This window comes from Dipteris shenzhenensis, chromosome 4 (assembly GCF_047967505.1).
Source record: "Dipteris shenzhenensis isolate YYH24624 ecotype China chromosome 4, Dip_SZ_1.0, whole genome shotgun sequence".
NCBI lineage: Eukaryota > Viridiplantae > Streptophyta > Polypodiopsida > Gleicheniales > Dipteridaceae > Dipteris > Dipteris shenzhenensis.
In genome coordinates, this window is record NC_141599.1 from 45,440,289 (window position 1) to 45,458,389 (window position 18,101).

Genomic DNA, 18,101 nt, shown 5'->3' on the forward strand with positions numbered 1-18,101 from the left:
CCACATTGTTGATGATAGATAGCACATGTGGGTGCTATCCTCACGATAGACCTCTACCTCACTATACTTTTTAGTACCATTACGCGGCAATACCTGCATCGTGTGTACTTGTTTTTGTGGAGGTCTATTTGGGGCTTTACTCTCGCTTATTTATTTTTAGGGTAGTTCCAAGTAGCATGGTCTTTGCCCAAACATTTGAACCAAAGGTTTTCCTACTTGGCCCTTTCATAAGTCTCTTTCTTCAAGAGAGGATATTTTTGTCTTTGAGGTTTCTTAGTTGGTGCCTGAGAAGTGTCTATTTTAAAGTGCCCCTTCCTTTTTAAATTGGAAAACCTGTTGAACTTAGGAACAAAACCTGTTTGTTTTGAAGTTCCATCATTGGATTCCCCATTGTATCATCATATATTTGGGCATATTTAATTGCTTCTTCAAAGGTTTTAGGAGAATTTCTTCTCGCCTCAACCTTATAAGTGTCTTTGAGACCTCTCACGAAACCCCTTATCTTCTGGAATTCATCAATTCCTTTTAGCTCAAGGACTGCCTCCCTATAATTCCCTATATACTGAAGTAAAGTGTTTTTACCCATAGTGCAATGATCCCAAGCCTCCCATGCTCTTTCTAATTAATTTTATGGTAAAAACTCTTTTAAGAAGGCTTGTTCAAACTCAGCACAATACCTAGGAGTTCTATCACTTTCTCTGAGGCTCATCCGCCATTTATAGGCCTTATTTCCAAGGGAAAGACTTGCTTCCACGACTTGATTTTCAGAGGGGGTATTCTTGAGTCGATGGAAGTCTTGCCATTTTTGCAAGAACGTACTAATCGCATCTTTATTATGCTCCTTTCCTTCCCCATTGAAAATTGGAGGTTTCAAGTCCTTAAGAATGTTAGAGATTTCTCTAACTCGAGAGGTGGACCTCTCAACTTGATTAGGAGGAGTTGGTGATTTTTCCATAAGAGTTACCCATTGAGAATCAGATAACTTGGTTATGGCTTCAATTAGGGGCTTCAATGTATCATTAATAGTTCCTAACTGGGTTTTAATGTTTTGCATTCGTTTAATGAATTCCATATACAGAATTCGATAATCACCATAGTCTATGTCTTCCATTTCCACGTTATCCTCCTGAGTTTCATTATGTACTTCCTCATGTATTTCCTCTCCAACTATAGCTTTTTCTTTTCTAGCCCTTTCCTCACTCTCCCTAACCATTTCATCTCTTTCTGGACTTGTCATTTAAAAATGCATATGTTTCTAGAAATTATAAAGTAAGAAGCTTTATACTAGAGAGAAAAATGCAATGCCCACTTCCTTGGTATTTGTTCAATGGCCTTGGATTCGTCTTCGAAGCCATCTCGCTTTCTTTATTTTGCGAGAGGTCTTACACATTTGATTTTGCTCTTCACCATACTTTAGGTTTCAAACTCCTCTACCCGATCAGTTCAGATTCTCTGAACTTCTTATGATGATGTGGCTCTATCAATAGCTTTGCTTGTAAACTTTTAATGTCGCACGAGAGTTTCTCTATTTCTAAGTCGCGTCGCCACCCAATTTCTTTACTTTCGGGAATTTAGATGGTAAGTGGTGAGTACAATGGCTAAAAGCTTGGCTGCTTAACTTCCATCCAAACTTTGGCTATGTAGGTGTCGAAAAACGAGCTACCTTACATCAGGTTATGAGCTGCATCACAAGGAATAGTAGATGTTCAAACTTTCATCCAATTGCACCAACTCTGATTTTTCTATCTTCACCTCTCTTAAGACCTCTCTACGAACTCAGGAATACCCTCAAGTCATGGTCTTGACGAGCAATTTGTCGCATGTCTCTAAATCCTTGAAAAGTCTATAATTATTTGAGAAACTAAAAGAAGTGTATCTATCACTATATTGATGTCATGACCTTCATCAAGTGCTATGCAAAGCGAGTTGCAAGTCAGCTCTAATACTAACTATCACAACTCAGAGGGCTTCTATCTTTAATTTCCACCCAACCACGGTTTCTCATGAGCTCCCTTCTTTTTTCATACGTGTACGATCTCCAAGTTCCTTCTCTCTTCCTAATTTTCATGTGGATCCCTCTCTCTAGAAACCTCCCCCATGCCCAGTGCATCCCATGTGGATTCCTTTTGATGCCAAGTGTCCTTTCAAAGGACCTTACCCTTTTAACCTCTCGGCATCCCTCTGTAATGCTAGACATATTTTGCCTAGACAATTCGTGTGTCCATCGTTGCATTGTCAAACCCTCTTGGTCTCCTGCCTCACCATAACCAAACCTCAAACTTACACAATTATGGCTAATGAAACAAGTTGAGTGGTGCCTGCTAGTAATTTTGGCTTCATACAAGTATGTTATAGCCTACAATCCAAATATAGGCCAAGAAACAATGGGTAGGTCAAACTTCTCGAGACCTCTTTGGTTTGATGTCAAATGGAATGATCAACAATATCAATATGCTTTTCTTTTTTTGATTTTTTTGGATTCTTTGTGTTGAAGTGAATGCACTTATTGAAAAATATCATAGGATCCTTCACTTGGATTGCACCAAGTTCACTTGGAAGCCTTTCCCCTTGCACTCATGTTATTACAAAAATTATAGTAGGTTCCCATGAGATTGCACCAAGTTCACTTAGAACCTTTGCCTTGGACTACACCAAGTTCAAGGTCAAAGCATGATCAAGTGTTGCCAAACACATCATTATTTTGGGGGTATGCCATGATGGACACTAAGGATGGGATTAAAAAATTGACTATTGGCACATGATGAGACATAATAGCACATGCATTGACTAGATTTTTTAGTGGCATGATGCCTATCACATTGGAGGGCCCCAATTTTCAACCTAATGCCATCTCTCTTTAGACTAGTAGCCACCCTCTCTCTTTTGAATCCTTAACGACACAAAACTATTGATATCATCATATTAATTATGCTACATGGAGCCTGTAGTGGACCGGTGCCATTGTGTAGGCTCATGTACTAGCCACAATGACCACAACAATGGCTAGAATTAGGCCCATCATCGATTTCCAACTATCATGAAGGCCATGTCAACCACTATAGGTGGTGACTAGCAACCATTGTGGCACACGTCTCACCCACATGATACATCAACCACCATGATGTATGCCCAATGGCCCGCATGAATTGCCTTTGTGTGGCCACAAAAACCATTATAGGGGGTGACTACATCCATGGTGGCAATGGTTGGCGAACTTGATAGCCCAAGTCACTACCATAGTGATCCTATTGCAAGAAAGGTGTTTTCACAAAAGCCATGTTGGCACATGTCAACTAGCTTGTTAGTCCTATTGCACGACATGTTTTTACCACACCATCGGCATGGCATAGCTCCTACTCGAGTACCATCAAAGAGTAACAGCATGGCATAGCTCCTACTCGAGTACCATCAAAGAGTAACCTCTAGCCAATCAAGTATTTTAGCATAGCAATAAAGTATGCCACTCTAATTGCACAGCCTAATCTATATGTGCATTAGGCATCGTATTGGCCCCAAATTTCAATCTCTCATTGGCCCAAAACTCTCTATACTCCCTACTAAATTACAAGTTCATGATAAAACCAAGGGCTTTAGGGTTCTTTGTGTGTGTGCATGCATGCGTGTGTGTGTGACATGTGTTTGTATGTGCGTACGTGCATGTGTGTGTGTGTGTGTGTGTGTGTGTGTGCACGCGCGTGCGTGCACGCATATGCATGTATGTGTGAGCATGCATATAGCATTATAATCTCCTTTGATTTACATCAATTTTAGTGACTTACTACTTTAGTAGAGAAACCCTACACATTTCTACCTCATAGATGCCAAAGTATAACTAAAACATTACACAAACATTCCAATGATAAAGATATCAAAGTTATTGACACAATAGTTAATGATCTTTATATTATGGAATGGGGCACCTCAAGTGTGGACTCCCAGCTCCATAACTAGCCAAAGAGTAGAGAATATACTAGGACCCTGACAGACCAAGGCATGCAGGACTTGCATCAAGCCCTCATCTCACCACACTTGCATTAGGCCCCTAGGCCCTCATCTCACCACGCTACAACTCGGTAACTAGAAATTTGATGTAAATATGTACGTCTAAGTATTTACAAATGTAGTATTGAAAGAGGAAGATTATATCTACCTTTAACATATTCCCAAAAATATATATATCACTAATTTTCAATCATCTTTCTTTATAGTCTTCTAATAATTACCTTCTTTGAATCTAGATGAATCTTAAAGGAAGCTAGATATTGTTATCATTTGAATCGTACAAGAAGGTGGCATCCATTTAGTTATGACCTACCAACTTTGAGCCCCACTTTCCACCAAGGGGACTTTTTAACTCGATGATACATACACACATATTGTGATCTTAAGATATTGTCCCATGAGTTTGTTAGGCTTTAGAATTTTGACTTATTAAAAGTGAGGTTAAGTACTATGGCACTTGGGTGCTAAAGTGTGACATCAATCTTGGCATCACGGAGGCCAAGGTTGGTACATTTTATTACAATAAGGATCAATCATGGCATTGAATTTTCTCTTACGTTTGATAAAGACATGAAAAGAAGCAACAATTGGCTACCCTTGAGAAAAGTCATGGCATGCGATGGATCTACCATGAACATCATACAAGTTTTGAAAGTTGGTAAGGTCAAACTAGATCAGTCTTGATTGGCATTGGAAACTCATGACATTGCATGAATGTCAGTTCCATGCTTAGATTGGATGCAAACTCCCATCTATATGATATTACCTCATGTCAATCATTGAAATAGAATATGCTATTATACATGATGAGACTTCTTAGAGTGGGACGTCCACCAATGGCTAGCTACCACCTGTCACATGTAGTATTGTTCCCCAAGAGCCACTACCATGTGGTAGCACCTCACATGTGCCCCATTTCGGCCTTGGGCTTGAATTTTCCATAAACCCATATTTTTGGTTCTAAGACCCTCCCTCAATTTAAGTGCGAAGGAGGCCAAATGTCCATTTTGCATGCAAAAGGAGTGCATCTATTGCCGCCATGCTAGCATGTCGATTGGGTTTTATCTCTCGAGTATATGACATTCTCGATTGTGCACCATGTGAGGTATGTCATCTTTCAAGGAGTCTAAGCTATGACCTGTCCCATTACAATGTAATTGCCGTCTTGCGATTTGCACGTGCAATTAGGCTTTCCTGCCTACTCGCTAAAGGTCCTATGATCTCTTGGTCCATTTGTATGGCACTTAATGATACCCTCATGATAGCTCTTTGGAGAAGCCGTTGTTTATTATTGCACATTGTGCTGTATGGGCCACCATTGCCTATGATACTTGCTTGCTTTTGCACTTCATTAGGTCCACACAATTATGGACCTGCTCTAATACCCTGTCAAAGATCTTGGAGGTCTCTTAGGTGGAACACGAATGGCCAATTGCCACATGTCACATGTAGGGTTGTGTGGGCCCCACGTGGGCTAGAAGCCTCGCCTAGACACCCTCTACCCTCTCTCAATCGTGGAGAGAGGCGCCTTCAGCCTATACATCTTTGTGCACCATGTGCACAACATTGCATGTGGGATTATTCCATAAGGGCCACTACCATGTGGCAACCCGTCAAATGTGTCCCATTTGAGCGTCGAGCTTGGATTGCCCATTTTCTAACAAGCAAGATATGTGTGGCTCTCACGTTTTACGTGAACCTTAGTGAAGTTGCACTTTCTTATCTTAGCAAGCGTGTTATTTGATTTAAAAGCTTGTAAACGTGTATGTAAACCCACAAGATAGAAATATTCTCACGGCTTATCACAAGTGTAACTTTCATTGACATTCACTTTATGTTACTTAAATACTTATTCATCTCTCTCTCTCTCTCTCACATCATCTTTCATGTAGGCACACGTAGATGTCAAAGGTACATACTACCATTTCACATGCTATTTTATGCGTTTTAGTTTTACAAACCCACAAAATATTAATTTGAACGGCTGAATGAGACATACACAAAGTCGTTTTGTCAGGGAGCATATGATTTTAGTCAAAACATGGGAAACGGGTTCCCCGGGTTCAAAGAGGTTTCACACCTGCGAGAACGAACGTGTGGGCTTTTGTGCTTGTCAGGGTCAGATTGAATTGACAATGTGTTTCATCAACACGTATTAGTGTGTTTGTGCGGCCTTTGTGCTTGTCAGAACTGCTGCAGCAAGCAGTGGAGGTGAGAATGTGCTGCAACGGCAAGGATTGTGACGCGGGCTGAGGCATGAATATCGATCCCAGAAATCCACAACACACGTACCACTCTCTTTCGCCCTCGGTTCTGGTAGTGTGAGCAGCGGTGATCCCTTTTCTTTGTTGTGTGTGTATATATATATATATACATTTCTCTTCCAACATAAGCGTAACGTTACTAACGTAGTTCACGAGTAAACGGCCTATCCTTAAAGACTGATTGAAGCTGCACATTCAACAAAAAGTTAGGAAGGCATTATCCACTGCCATTGGCAAAGCGGGCGGGAGAGGGGACGAAGAGGTCGAGAGCTTCACACAGAGAGAGAGAGAGAGAGAGAGAAAGAAAGAGAGCGAGAGCGCACGCGCTCACATAGCAAGCTGAGTCTGTCAAAATGAGCTTTGACAAACGGACGTAGGTGGAGTGTTGTCAAAGCTGTGGTACACACAGAAGGGAAGTGAACCCACATGAAATTAGCGTTCATGTGTAGTCTCTCAGAGGATATGGCGAGGGCATGCTACCCTCTTTCTTGTTGCATCACAAACGAGCAGTAGCGGTGACGATGGAGTATTCCATGGAGTAAAGCATTAAGGAGGCTGCGATTTCGCCTTCTTTGAACGACACTGCAGTTCAATTTCGATAGACCCGAACCTCAAGCTCGGCCTTCTGTGTAATCTCTTCCGGAGGTCTTGGAGTACTATGGGAAGGCAGCCCTGTTGCGAGAAAGTGGGGCTCAAGAAGGGTCCATGGACAGCAGACGAAGACCGGAAGCTTGTAAACTTCATCACCCTGTATGGCCATGGATGCTGGCGCGAGGTCCCCAAACTTGCCGGTATCTATTGGATCATCATCTTGCATTAACTAGGTCGATTATCAAAATTTCCAGCCGCTTTTACTGATATGGCAACGAAACCTGCAGGTTTGTTAAGGTGCGGCAAGAGTTGCCGATTGAGATGGACAAACTACTTGCGCCCTGATTTGAAGCGTGGCCTCCTGTCCGAAGCTGAAGAAAATCTCATAATCGACCTCCATGCGGCTATTGGTAACAGGTGAGCTACAATATTTAGATATTCGCTGTGGAAATTCCCTTGATCCTGTTTCTATCTCGTCGCTTGCTTGTCTTTCCAAGCAGTCAATGTTGAAGTCTCTACAAACTTTCTGCGGGATGCAGATCTGAGTTTCTATAGCTTGACATAGTAATACAGGAGAGTTCTCGTTGCTTCTGCTGCATTTTGGGATTTCTAAAACTCTCGTTTGTGCGTCAATGAAACTGTAGATGGTCCAGGATCGCAGCACAGCTTCCCGGTCGAACAGACAACGAGATCAAGAACTACTGGAACACGCGCATCAAGAAAAAATTGAAGCAGATGGGCATTGATCCAGCGACGCACAAGCCTTTGGGTGCGATATGTGAGCAACAACCAGCGCCGGGACTAGTGTTGACGATGCCGACAACGGCAGCTGAAGGCGGTGATGTCTCCTCTTCAAGCGGGGTGTCGAACGGCACAAAAGCTGGTGGAAGCTCTACATGGGCTGATAACGAGGTGGATCGTTGTGCAGCAAAGAGAGAGATGACAGAAGCCTTGGATATTGCAACAATAGTCGCTGCAAAGGGGACTGAAACGACGAGCTTGAGAGAGAGGATGGAGCAGGAAGCGATCAAGGCACATCAGAAATTGGAGAAGATGTGGGCAGCAATTCAAGCCTTCAACTCAAGGTCGCCCTCAAGCGTGATGAGCTCTCCAAGTAGTGTGATCAGTCCTGTAGCTCATCACAAGACCGAAGAGGAGTGGGAGAGCTCAGTGATTGCAAGAGAGGGAGATCTTCTCAAGCTTGGCTTTAGATTGATCATGGGAAGGGTGCACGAGGGGGAGATGGGAGGTGACATGCAAGGTTTTAGTGAGTTGTGGAGGTGTGGAAGGATGCCAGGAGGAGGTTGGGAGCCAAGTGTCATGGGTGAAGTTGTTGATGATCAATTCCCTCAAGGAGAAGACAATATAAGAGGATGGGCTAGGGGAGCCCTCTTACCTAGAGATTGTCACCTCCTAGAGCTCCCCGGAGCAAGTTTGCACAAAAATGGTGTGCGGGCTTGTGGGGAGGATGGAGGCTCCGATAGCTCAACCATTCCACAACGACACGGCCATGCAGACACCTTTTGTAACAAGGGTCTGCAAGCCACTCCTGTTGGTTGTAATAACTTCTTCGATCGACCTGTGGACCTTGATGCTAACTATAATGAACAAGAGAGCTGGGCTTGCATGCATGCTCCTCCGCATCCCTTCTTCACACTTGGCTTTCCCTCCCCTCCCACTCCTCTCCCTCCCTCCAGCACATTCCACCCCTCTTGGCCCCTCACCACTACCTCTCCACATCAGCCTACCCTCCCCCTTGGTGCCCCCTGGTTTGAGTTGCAAGCATCCTACCCCCCCACATGCACTGTGCTCACTGCCCCCATGCCTCCACCTACCACTCCCTCTATGGTACTCAATGGTCTCACCACCCCATTATCAGACTTGCAAAAGCTTGCATCCATGCTTCATGATGATATGTAGCAAGGATAATGAGTACCAAAAGTTCAACCCTGATTTCATTAAAGTCCCTCAAAGGCATGTAGAGCTTTTGTTTCACACCTACTTGTGAGAATGAAAGAAACAACATATTTAAGCTTTTGGATTTTCAATGCCCATACCTTACGTTCAAGTTTTAAATTTCTTGCCAATAGAAGTAACACAAGTAGCTTTACACAAAGTCTACTAGCTACTACTAAATACTTTTACGGAGGGTTGGCAAACCAACTTATGATTGGCCTATCTAGTCAAGATTGAAAAGGTACAAAGTCAAATTGATTTGAGTGGCTTTTGAAGAATGGTGTTCAAAGATTTCCTAAAGACAAACTTGTAAAGGGCCTCACTTTAGTGATGTTGAATTTTAAAGTAGTAAGGCAATCCCCCTAATGAAAGGACCATCTAACATGAGGTGTACCTTATACCCATTGTTAAATGCTTGTTTATAAATATTTTCAAGTTGAATTTAGTTAACTTGACTATTGTGTGGGGAATGGGGGAGGGGGGAGTGGGATAAAGGGGGGAGGGCTTGAATTAAATAAAGAAGGAAGGGGGAGGCACAATAATTAGTCTCACTAGGGGAGTGGAGAGGTTGAATTAAATAAGGGAAGGGCATTAAAGAGGGAAGGACTTCTTAGACATAGGGGAAGGGGAACGAGGGAGGATTCATAATACTTATAGCTTGGTGGTAGGGCTGACACGTGGGAAAAAGAAGGTTTTGGGTTCGAATCTTTTCTTGAACGTTTGGGGAAGCCTCCCCACTTGGACAAAGTCTATGCGTAAAATAATCCCCTCTCACCCCCTCTTGGACAGTCTATGCATAAAATAAATTAAGACATGGAGAAGCATATGCATAAATAAATTAAGCCATAGAGAAACATAGCTTAATTTAAGCATAAATAAACTAAGCCATAGATAAACATAGATTAATTAAGCCTCCATGCACTAAACCCTCAAATTAAATTTGTGCCCCAATTAATTAATTAGTTCATGTCGGGCACGAGGGAGTACACAATTAACGGTGCTATTAATCCGTTTAACCTAAGTTCTTGATAATTTGATTATAAGGCGCCACATGTCAATAGTCCAAAGTGTCTCAATTTTTCCAGATCCTTCTGTCACTGCCTCTGAGCAAGTATATGAGGGGAGTGGGGGAGGGAGGGAGGCAGAGAGGGGGAGGGAGAGGGGGAGCGAGTGTAGGAAGGGAGAGGCTGGAGAGGGGGGAGAAGGACCTGAAGGAGTCGAGCATATGCAATCTGATGAAGCTCTTGCTTCTCTTCACAAACCAACAAATCGAGAGAGGATGAAAGGGGAGGAGGAGTGGAGGGAGGGAGAGGTTGGAGGGGGAGGGACTAGAGGGAGGAAGTAGGGTTGAGAGGCAGAGGCGCCGATGGAGGGGGAGCGGGGTTGAGAGATAGAGGCATCGACGGAGGGGGAAGTGTTAATTGGGCGAATTATTAAGTTTATTCAAATGCTTAAGCTTATGGTAGTTGGGCAAAGGAAAACGACAATTAATTAATTAATTGTTAGGACCGTGGAAGCGAATAGGAGAGATTAAGGAGGGAGGGAGAGGTTGGAGGGGGAGGGAGTGGAGGGAGGAAGTAGGGCTGAGAGGTAGAGGCGCCGACGAAGGGGGAGCGGGGTTGAGAGATAGAGGCGTCGACGGAGGGGGAAGTGTTTATTGGGCAAATTATTAAGGTTTATTCAAAGGCTTAAGCTTATGGTAGTTGGGCGAAGGAAAACGATAATTAATTAATTAATTGTTAGAGTGTGGAAGCGAATAGGAGAGATTAAGATGAGGTGAGTGTGAATAGGAGAGGTGATTAGGATGAGGTGAGTGTGTTAGTAATCAAATCACAATAGACATAATGCCTTGTACTTTGTACATTGAGGTGATTAGCCTTGAGGTGAGTGTGCTGGCAATCAAATCACAATAGACATAATCAATCAAATATCTCTCTCTCTCTCTCTCTCTCTCTCTCTCTCTCTCTCTCTCTTGTCAACATACAAAATTTCATAAACACCTCTATATTTTGCACATTTGCATGTTTTAAATAATTATTCACCTATTTTGATGTTCAATTTAGATTTACTTAAATTAATCGCATTTGCTAAATGTTTAAATTCCCTCATGCATATATAGGGCATGTAAGTTATTCAATGAAAAAATATATTCTTATGCTTACATGTGCTAATTTTCATGTTTAAACTAACTAATTCCCCATATGGTTATTGGAGGTCAATGCTTCGCCCTTCGCCATAGCTTAGTTGCTGCTCCCATATGAGGAGAGGCCAAGGGCATGTAAGCATAGTTGAAGAAGGGATGTAGATGCATTAAGGGATAAACCTCCCATCTCTATGACAGAGGGGATTGCATGTTGGGATAGATATTTGTTGTCTATGACAGCTTCTTGCTATCCATGGGGAAGATGCTAAGCTAGAAATCCTCATGCACTACACATGCGATGGTGATAGGGCATTTAGGTCACATGCGAAGTTGTAGCTTGTTAATATTGTAACCACTTCTTTCTATTTCTAGTGCTACATTTCCCCATGAGCTTTCTTTCTAAGGTTTTGGCTTATAATTGATCATTTGTGAGAGACTAAGATGAAATACTTATATCTTCACAAGCAGTTGTATCTTGGTTCAAGAGAATGTGAACTACTTTTTTATTAGCCTTCTCCTTTAGTGTGAGCTTTTGTCATAGTTGAGTTTGCCCTTCAACTTTGAATTGTTGATAGAAATTCAATACAAAGACCTTTGTATAAATGAATGGTGAAGCATGTGTGGGTATGCGGATGTTGTGTGAGAGCATATATTTAGACTACAGTCGATATTGGAATTGGGCATTGATAACGTCGGTGGGTATGGCATAGTAGCTAGCCCTTGCTCATGATAGATTTTGTGGCTTCATCCTTGTATGTGATTATCATGAGGTTGGAAGTGCACTATCATCTTCTTGGAAGATAGGTTTGGACATCTTCCTAGATTCATCTAGATATATGTTTTTGCCATATTAGGAGACAACTTCACTCTGAGAAGTTTTCCTCATGGTTGTGATGTTGCAACAGTTTCTTTCTATTTTGTAGTGGTACACTTTCTTTTTTAAGTTTTTTTCTTGCGTATAATCACACATTTTTGAGCAACCAAGATGGAGTAATTTTGTCTTCATAGGCAATTGTAGCTTGAATAAAGAGGACGTGCACTACTTTTTTCGTGTTCTCTTTTAGAACCTTTGACATGTTTGAGTTTTTCCACCACCTTCAGAGTGTTGGCAAAATTTTAATACAAAAACCTTTGTATAAATGAATGGCCACGAGTGTGTGGGTGCATGATTATGCTTGTGTGAGAGCATATGTTTAGACTACATATGGTTGATACCCGCCTTTGGGCATTGATGATGTTGATTGGGTATGTGATTATCATGAGGTTGAAACTGCACTATCTTGTTCTAAAGGGTGAGTTTCTGCATGTCTTTGATTCATCCAGATATATAATTAATTCATTTCATCAAAGTAAATCCGTGCGCGTCTCTATCAATTTGACCTTAGCCTTTCATTAATCACGATCTCATTCCATTCCTACAAGAACCCATTGAAATGTATTCTCATTGTTGCCAAGTGAAAGATCTTGATTTCATCGAAAGTCTCTCTTTTTGTTGTGGAGATGACCATTAAGGTGGCTTCCAAATTCTTGGAACCTCAAACCTCCTCCATTGGTTCTTCCTCTTCCACTTCCCCTTTATGACATGCATCCATAACAGCAACTACTTTTCCTAGGGCTCAACTTCTTTTTACTGTCATCTTCTTGAAACATGTCTTTACTGATTACAATTTTCTGAACCTAGATCTTTCGACTACACGCTATATTCAGTGAGATACACTCTTGACTTTCTACATCAAGCTTTGTCCTCCAACATGCACATAGCACTTGAAAACAAAAACTCTTAAATGCTCGATAGATGCCTTTTGTGGAGTCTTTCCTTTTGTTATATTTGCCAAATTCATGTTGAGTACATCCATTGTAGTCTAAGTTGCTTCTACGAAAAACATTTGGAAAGTCCTTTATCGTTTAGCATTGACCTCATCATCTCCATTATGTATCCATTCTTGCATTTTGCTACCCCATCTTGCGATGGAGTGATATTTGTAGTAAGCTGACCATGTATCCCTCTTCAGATATATAATTGATTGAACACTATTGATTAAAGTTCTCCTTTCTTGTCTACCCTCATTGCTTTTAAATTCTATCGAATTTTATTATCCACCATTGCTAGCCATTCTTTGAATTTGTCAAATGTCATAGTGTTTTTCTTAAGGAAGTCATATTTACCTACCTATTGAAGTCATCTATGCATTACAATTCCAAGTGACAACATGGTCATATCACCATAAATATCTAATTGAACTTGTTGAACACCATTTCTCATGAATGTAGCTTCTTTAGGAAATGGTTACCTTGGTTGCTTGCCCATCTTGCAAGAAGCACAAATATCTAGTGATGGATCAAAAGCCCATTCTTTTGCATGATCCATGTTAAGATGCTTGTAATTTTTCATGTTGGAGCCACTATTAGCTTGAGTTGTTAAGGCAACCATTTTGTAGAGACAATTGTCTAACATTCCACATGCAAGTACTTTCTTTTCTTATACGTGATAGTAACACCTTGATGATCAAACCCTATTGTCATCCCATGTATCGTAATACCACAAAGAGAATTCTTGTAGAATCTCCTCCTTGGGCTTCTCACTGCTCAATTCCTTCTTATCGATTTCTTTCTAATTTTTCTTGCTATGTGAACATCCGTGCTCTCGTCTATCTTTATCTTCGAGAGATCCATTTTCTTTTGCTCTTTTTCTTTACTTGGTCATTGAGAGATTTGTTAGTATTGTGCTATCATAGATCTTCATTCAAAGCTCTTTATCAAGGATTACAGCCCGAGCTTTTCAAAAACATTTTGGATGCTCCTTTTACATGTTCTTAGTCCCACAACGAAGCCTTGGTAGCTCCAAGTCAACTTAGTTAGTATGAGCGTTGCAAGTTCTTGGTATTCATGTTCTCACCACAAGGCTAACTCGTCTCAAATCACCATGATTGATTGAGGATCTCTTCAACCTCTTCACGTTCTCCTAGCTTCATTGCATAAAATTTATTTTGGAGGTTCAAGATCCTTGTTGAGTTCTTGATGCCATATTGATACTTTAAGACATCCCACATACATGGGCATTGGTTGGCAAATGGATTGATTGAATCACATCCTTTGGGGCAGTCTCTATTGCATCCTATTCTTCCCATGTTTGCAAAACTGTGTCATCAACACCTGTCCTTGCTACTTGGGGTACTCATCTATCACCAGTCTCCATGAAGTGAGGGGACTCTTGATGAAGGTAATTATGTCCATCAAGTTTACCCCAAGTTTGGGATAGGATGGCACTTTGTTGAAGATATTTTGTCTTCTTGCTTGCTAATGACAAAGAAACAAAAGCCCGAAAAATTGATGTTGAGAAAAACAAAAGGGCATACCTATCTTCTTCACATGGCCAATTGGATCTAGGCCTTGCTAGCCTACTTTGCTATAGATCTTCTCTTGATTTGCTAGCTAGATCTCGAGGGTTTTCTACTCTACTTGATGCAAATCTACTTCACTACGTAGGCCTCCTTGAGCTTGAGATTGTCCGTGGATGAATCCTAACCTTGCTGATGGAAATCAATTCTTTCGTATGTGTGGAGAGCACACTAATCTACTACCATCTTCAAGTCATGTTCTCAAAAGAACTGAGTTGGTTGTGATAACATGAGAGATTTTACCATGAATGCAAAGCACATTAGCGCAAGCAATCTTTAATGGATAATAGTTCACACACATGTGAGAGAGAGAGAGAGAGAGAGAGAGAGAGAGAGAGTTTGAATACACACAACCAAAACAAACTGAAATTTGAAGCTTCACCAAAGTACACTATCTGGAAACCACACTCCTCTATTGGATTTAATAGCCTTCCTTGCACAACCATTGGGACATGAGGTGAAAGAACAATGAACCACAATGAACCACACACACACACACACACACACACAGAGGGAGAGTTTGAATACATACGACCAAAACATATTGAAATTTGAAGCTTCACCAAAGTACACTATCTAGAAACCACACTCCTCTATTGGATTTTATAGCCTTCCTTGCACAACCATTGGGATATGAGGTGGAAGAACAATGTGCCACTGAGCAAATTGCCTCCTCACTCTTCTGCACTCTTCAAGCAATGGAGCGAAGAGCTAGAACTCCCATTTAGATTAACCATCCTAGCCCCTTAAGTTGGGCCAACAAATTAGAGCTAACTAGTCCTAGAGCTAGGTCGACGACCTAGAGCCGGCCAATATGACCCCCGAGCGAACTTTTTGGGTCCTATTAATTAATTAGTAACTGCAAGCAAGTAGCCAAGCGCCAGATTAACCTAAGGCTTGAAAAGGGCCAATTGCACATAAAGATTAACGTAGGTTTAAAACTAAAATCAATTGCAGAAGCAGAGGGAGAAGATTCCAAAGTGTGGAGCTTCTTGAAAAAGCTTATGGATGCATTTTTACATGTAGTTATTGCCACATCATCTGTCACCTTCATACATGGTTGTTTGGCTACACAAACAATCATAATGCCTAGGGGAGAACTTCGCAAAGTGGCACACAATGAAATTAGCATGTCTACTAATCCACTAACATGGCGAAAACATATATCTAGAGGAATTGAGAAACAAACCCAAAGTCATCCTCTAAAAGCAAAATAGTGCAGTTTCAACACCGTAAGAGTCACACACAATGTCTTATTTTGGAAACCAAAAGTATGGCAACCCGATTGACGTCATCAATGCCCACCAATGGTGGGTGTACACCATAGTATAAACATATGTTCTCACACACATATCCATGCACCCACACACACTTCAGCATTCATTTATACAAAGGTTTTCATATTTGAGTTTCTATCAACATGCGGAGATGAAGGGCAAACTTAGCCATGACTAAGGATAACTCTAAAGAAGAAGATTAATTAACTTCTTTCAAGCTACAAGGGTATTTCGTCCAAGTCCCTTCCACTTAACCAGCAATTCCGAGCAAATAAATTTATATCTTGGACATCCTCAAAATTGAAATTTGCATGTTACTAATACGAAAAAAACATATATCTAGTTAAATCTAGGATCAACATGCCCAAAGCTTATCCAGTCCAAGTTTCAACATCTTGTAGTCACACACAAACTCTTATCGTGTATGATAGGGATCAGCTACTATGACATCCCCAATGGTGGATGTTGACATAGTATAAACATATGGTCTCACATATACATATCCACACACCCACACACTTTAAGCATTTGTTTATAGAAAGGCTTTTGTACTAAGTTTCTGTCAACACTCTAGAGGTGAAGGACAAACTCAGCCATGGTGAAGGCTAGCACTAGAGGACAAAGCTAATAAAAAAGTAGTCCACGTTCCCTCCTTCGAGCTACAACTGCCTATGAAGACATAATTATTTCATCTTAGTGTCTCCCAAACAGGCAATTCTAAGCAAAAAAAAGCTAAGAAAAGAAAGCTGATAGGGCAACACACAACTACAAATAGAAAGAATTGGTCACTATACCAGCAGGCTGCAACTAGACAAGAACATCACAAAGTGACATTAACATGTCCACTAATACAATAGAAACATATATCTAGGTGAATCTATGAACATGCCCACACTCGACAGAATATTGCCTTTCAACCTCATGACACTCACACAAAAGGTTTACAACCATAGAATCTATCATGCAATAGCAAGGACTAGCTACTATGTCATTCATGTTACCAGAAGAGGAAGGAGTTCATGAGAACTAAAGTTGAATTAAGAGGCCCGACCGGGACACAAACTGGCCACATGGCAAGAGGCCATGCAAAATGAAATGGATGCCGTTAATGAGTCACACGATGACCTGCACACATGGCATCATTAAGTAATTTATGAGTTTGCTTTCCACTTTATTGCTTGTCTTTTCCTTCCTTTTAATAGTGGCTTGTTTCAGGTCAACAAGTGTCTCTGCAAATCACATTTCAGTCGCATCTTTTTGGTCTAGGTCCATGGACCAAGCAATCAATCAATCTCTCCCCCTCCTTTTAAAAGCAGAAAGGTGTTAACTTGAAATGCTGTTGCCTTCACCTTGTCCTCTTGAAATAGAAAGGACATAAGAGATACTGAAAAATCAGTATGTGAGGCATTCGCTCAAGAAAAACAGCGAGAACTGCATGGCCAATCCTCACAGTTGGTAGTAGCGATGCTTGCTTTAACTAATAATAAAGCTCCTATCAAGAAAAAATATAATTTAATCACCTGTAAAGAGGCACAAATATCTTAGGCCCATGAGTTGCAAGCCTTGCCCTAACCTGCAGTTTGACAAGGCAGGCTTCCCGTGAGCATAGAAGAAAACATTGATAGACAATGTGAGGTACACCCTCCGTGATAAAACAAGGGTTGAGCTGAAGATTTAGTAGATTCTGTAACTTGATCGAGGAGTCTACAACCAACAATTTTCTCTTGAGAACAAATCCTTGACCCCTATTCCATAACAATATATGTGATGCCAAGAACACAGTGTCATGATGTGGCATTTCATAAGGGTAAGAATAACAAAACCAGTCAACTTGGCCCTCCTAAAGTCGAAAACTTTTGCATATAAAGCCTACTCAGTGGCTTTACATAGACAATGTTTTATCCTACGGAAACTTGGCAGCTAAAGTATCTGAAGGCACAGTGCAGGTAGCTGTAGTGTTAAAGACGAGAGTACCTTTCCTAGATAGTCACCCTTAAAGCTTGACGGAACATTGATGATCATGTAAAAGAAGAGCATTAAGAGACGCAAATTAAATACTTCCTGGGGACACTTAAAACTTATCTCCATGGCGGGAATTAGGTTCTTCCAACCTGTAAAGTTTGGACTGCTGAAAAGACTTACTTGCCTGTTTGTACATAATAAATAGTATAGATGAGGCTAGCTCTAAGATGCTCTAGACCAAAGAGATCATTGCTGTCTAAGATCATGATCTGGTGGATGTCATATTCAACCAACTGGCATGAAAATATGTTGGTGGTATGGTATATGTTTTGGTCATCCAGAATGTAATGCTTGAAGAGTGCGGACTGAACCATGTAATGTGCATATTCGCATGCCAAGTCCAATACTACCTGGGTTCATGGTAATTGATTTAAAATGGGAACACTCAGTTTCTAAAACTAATTTTGTCCAGCCTTCACATATGCATTTAAATGCAGCCGATGCTCAA

At 41.2% G+C, this 18,101-nt stretch overlaps 1 protein-coding gene across 1 annotated transcript; it reads left to right on the top strand.

Annotated features, from left to right (window-relative positions):
• Positions 1-6,924: 6,924 nt before the first annotated feature.
• On the top strand, positions 6,925-15,350 carry LOC147902946 (uncharacterized). The gene is made up of 4 exons (XM_087373969.1): positions 6,925-7,057; positions 7,145-7,274; positions 7,502-8,408; positions 15,312-15,350. Exons 1-4 carry the CDS (start codon positions 6,925-6,927, stop codon positions 15,348-15,350), a joined length of 1,209 nt encoding a protein of 402 aa, XP_087230095.1.
• The last annotated feature ends 2,751 nt before the right edge of the window (positions 15,351-18,101 follow it).